The sequence below is a fragment of the Hemiscyllium ocellatum genome, chromosome 10 (assembly GCF_020745735.1).
Source record: "Hemiscyllium ocellatum isolate sHemOce1 chromosome 10, sHemOce1.pat.X.cur, whole genome shotgun sequence".
In the NCBI taxonomy this organism is placed as follows: domain Eukaryota; kingdom Metazoa; phylum Chordata; class Chondrichthyes; order Orectolobiformes; family Hemiscylliidae; genus Hemiscyllium; species Hemiscyllium ocellatum.
This window is the reverse complement of record NC_083410.1, coordinates 32,693,701-32,697,000: the sequence shown is the minus strand read 5'-3', so window position 1 is coordinate 32,697,000 and position 3,300 is coordinate 32,693,701. Positions and strand designations below refer to the sequence as shown.

The following is a 3,300-nucleotide window of genomic DNA, read 5'->3' as shown; positions in this document are numbered from 1 at the left end:
ACCCTGGGCAGAAAAGCATTGTGGGAACTGTAGTTCAACTACCCCGATCAAAGTATAGCGAAGTATCAGAAATGTAACTACAGGTACCAGAGCTCAACGCGATCAAGACCACGCGTTATTTCCAGATCACTGGCGCCACCCTTGTGTTCTTCTATACCGTTGCCACAAGAGAGGAAAAAAACGCTATCCTCTGCGGCTTATTGCGATGTCAATCATTGAAGAGATTCCACGAGGTTCTTGTCAAAGCAGCTGAAACAAATAAATACATAGACAGGCAAAAACAGAACAAGAAGCGAAAAAATAGTGCAATAAGACCATTAAAGCGTGGCTTGTCCTTCCTTTCGTCGATTCGATTGTCAAACTGGAATCATATAACGTAGTGCAGTGTTACAAGGTAGGTCTGGAGCTGCAAGCTGTACGCTCAGCGAGGGAGACACCTCAAAGGGGATCGGGTTACTTTGAGTGACAGCGTCTCCATGGTAAATAATTTGACTAACTATTGTCTTATCCTCACCATCCGTAGGTCAGATAACCAACCAATCAAATTCTACATAATGACTATTCATGCCAACTTAGAATAATATTATTAAAAACGAAGGGAAAGCACTCTGGACGTCTTCAAGTGCAGTATGTTGGGTCTCCTGTGAAAGAAAGATTATTTTTTATGCGTCTACAAGTAAAACGCACGAGCAGAGACTGTAACCTTCAAGCAAAGGAGCGACACAGAACACTTTTTTTCCATTAGGATCTGGATGTGTTTTTAGACTATCTCAAGGCGGGGGAGATATGTCGATGCTTCCAACTTTTGGGTTTACTCAAGAGCAAGTGGCGTGTGTGTGCGAAGTCCTCCAGCAAGGAGGTAACATCGAGCGGCTCGGCCGCTTCCTGTGGTCACTACCTGCCTGTGAACATCTGCATAAAAACGAGAGCGTCCTCAAAGCCAAGGCCGTGGTGTCTTTCCACCGGGGCAACTTCCGCGAACTTTACAAGATTCTGGAGAGCCACCAGTTCTCTCCGCACAATCACCCGAAGCTGCAGCAGTTGTGGCTAAAGGCTCACTACATCGAAGCCGAAAAGCTGCGGGGGCGGCCGCTAGGGGCCGTAGGCAAGTACCGCGTCCGGCGCAAGTTCCCGCTGCCGCGCTCTATTTGGGACGGCGAGGAGACCAGCTACTGCTTCAAGGAGAAGTCACGCAGCGTCCTGCGAGAATGGTATGCTCACAACCCGTATCCTTCGCCCCGGGAGAAGAGGGAGTTGGCCGAGGCCACCGGCCTCACCACCACCCAGGTCAGCAACTGGTTCAAGAACAGGCGACAGAGGGACCGAGCCGCCGAAGCCAAGGAAAGGTACGAGTAAGTAAAAAAGCAATCCATAATTTTCACATAATTAAATAGAGCTGTTTAACTCATTTCGCTCGGTACAAACCGCGGCATCTCTCGTTTGCAGCAATCCTACCGATATGTGTGTCTCCACCACCGATTCGGGGCCCATTCGCCAGCTGGAAGTGCGTTGGTTTCAAATTGTGATTTTTATTTGGAAGAGAAGTATGCTCGAACTGACAATAACCTCAGGCACCGAAATGCAGGGCAGACTCTGCTTGGGTTCGACTTGAAGCCTCCACCCGGATGGCGAGAAGCGAAAGCTTCGACTGCAAAAGAAAAGTTTTAACTTTTTTTTAAAATTTGGGTTCGAAATGCCACAGTGGAGGATGAAAAACTCCGGAACATAACCTGGCCCGTGGATACATCGGCTTCTCGGTGAATCGTTTTAAAAGCGTGTGCTGTGCAGCCAGTCGCTGCCGAGCGCTGTTGATTTTGTTTATGGAAAAGTTAAATTTTGCGAAAGTGTCTGGTTTACTCTTTGGCGCCAGTTCCTTGAGAATACTTTAAAAATAAGGCAACGGCTTCAAAATCGGAATGGTGCTAACTGAAACGCGTTCAGTGCCTCCAAGACTAATTCCGCCAGTCAGTTCCCAACTGCAATGTTAAGTCAGAAAAGTTGTGACTGACTATAAGTTCTTTTTGGCGTCTTTGACAGGCGCGTTGAGGATATTCGACTTGATGTTTCGAACGGCCTCCGCGTTTAATTGGGGTTGTTCCTTAATTCTTATTCGGTTTATTCTTTCTCATGTTTGATTTCTTTTCTCGCTCTCTCTTTGCCCCCGCAGAGAAAACAACGAGAACTCCAATTCCAACGTTACGGCCGGTGGCCACAACCAAATGAATCATTCGATGAATGGGAACAAAAATATGTTAGCGAGCTCAGACGAGGAAAAGACTCCGTCTCAAACCCCGGATCACACTTCGAGCAGCCCGGCGCTACTCTTAGGATCCCTGGGCCAGAGCTCCAACACTAGCCTGCAGCCTCTACACACTCTGGCCGCGCCTCCAGGTCCTAGCGCCGTTGCGGTACCCAATTCAGATGTTATACACCACCATGCATTACAGGACTCCATGCTCAACCCAATGTCATCCAACTTAGTTGACCTTGGCTCGTAAAAAAAGAACAATTTCCTTTTACCTGCGAATAATTAAAGACACTCTCAAGATTATCCTTTATATATTTTACCTGACAGTTAAGCGATGTACATAAAAAAAACGTTAGTGGATATTTTGTCAACCATGGGAAGGAAAGATGGATATAGCTATTCGAGTTATAAGGTACTGTATTAGATCACATAAGAGATTGATGTAGCAAAGTCTTAAGGTTTTATATAACGGAGGATGTCTTTGTTTAGACAGACAAGTTAATATTTTACTGGTCACAAAATCACAATCTCGGAAGTATTGCTCTCAATTAAAATTACACTACAGCACATACAGTCACATGCACACAAATATATATATACAGGTTACAAGAGTGAGTAGATTTGTAATCGCGTGCATAATGAGCATTTTAAGTTTTGATAAAATATGCTAAAAAGAATTAAAAACACGCTATAGGAAGATCATTTACATGTAGATGAAAACTGTACAGAAAGCTGGCTTTCCTGTAGTAGAATGCGTGGAACGTGTAATCGCAGCTATATTGAACTGAAAACAATCCGTAAACATATAATGTCATTTCATCTAGCATTAAAAAATATCTCAGTCAACAAGAAGGAATGCTCTCACTCTGCATAAAAATTGTTTTATTACTGTTTATATTACGTGACTACAATCTTTGGAGGCGAAATCCTGCTTATTTTATAATAAAAACAGAGCACAGCTAACATCTGATACGTTTGCTTTCTTCCCTCCTGTCCCTTCATATATTTAGCAACAATTTAATTAGATTTTTTTTAACATCGACATCGGCACG

General features: G+C 44.3%; 1 protein-coding gene across 2 annotated transcripts; it reads left to right on the top strand.

The window, feature by feature from the left end:
- The first annotated feature begins 596 nt into the window (after positions 1-596).
- On the top strand, positions 597-3,100 carry six2a (SIX homeobox 2a). 2 transcript variants are annotated; one of them, XM_060830868.1, is made up of 2 exons: positions 597-1,346; positions 2,168-3,100. In XM_060830868.1, exons 1-2 carry the CDS (start codon positions 787-789, stop codon positions 2,496-2,498), a joined length of 891 nt encoding a protein of 296 aa, XP_060686851.1. In that variant the 5' UTR covers positions 597-786; the 3' UTR covers positions 2,499-3,100. The 2 variants fall into 2 exon arrangements, with proteins under 2 accessions (XP_060686851.1, XP_060686850.1); XM_060830867.1 differs by having other exon boundaries at positions 597-1,352.
- The last annotated feature ends 200 nt before the right edge of the window (positions 3,101-3,300 follow it).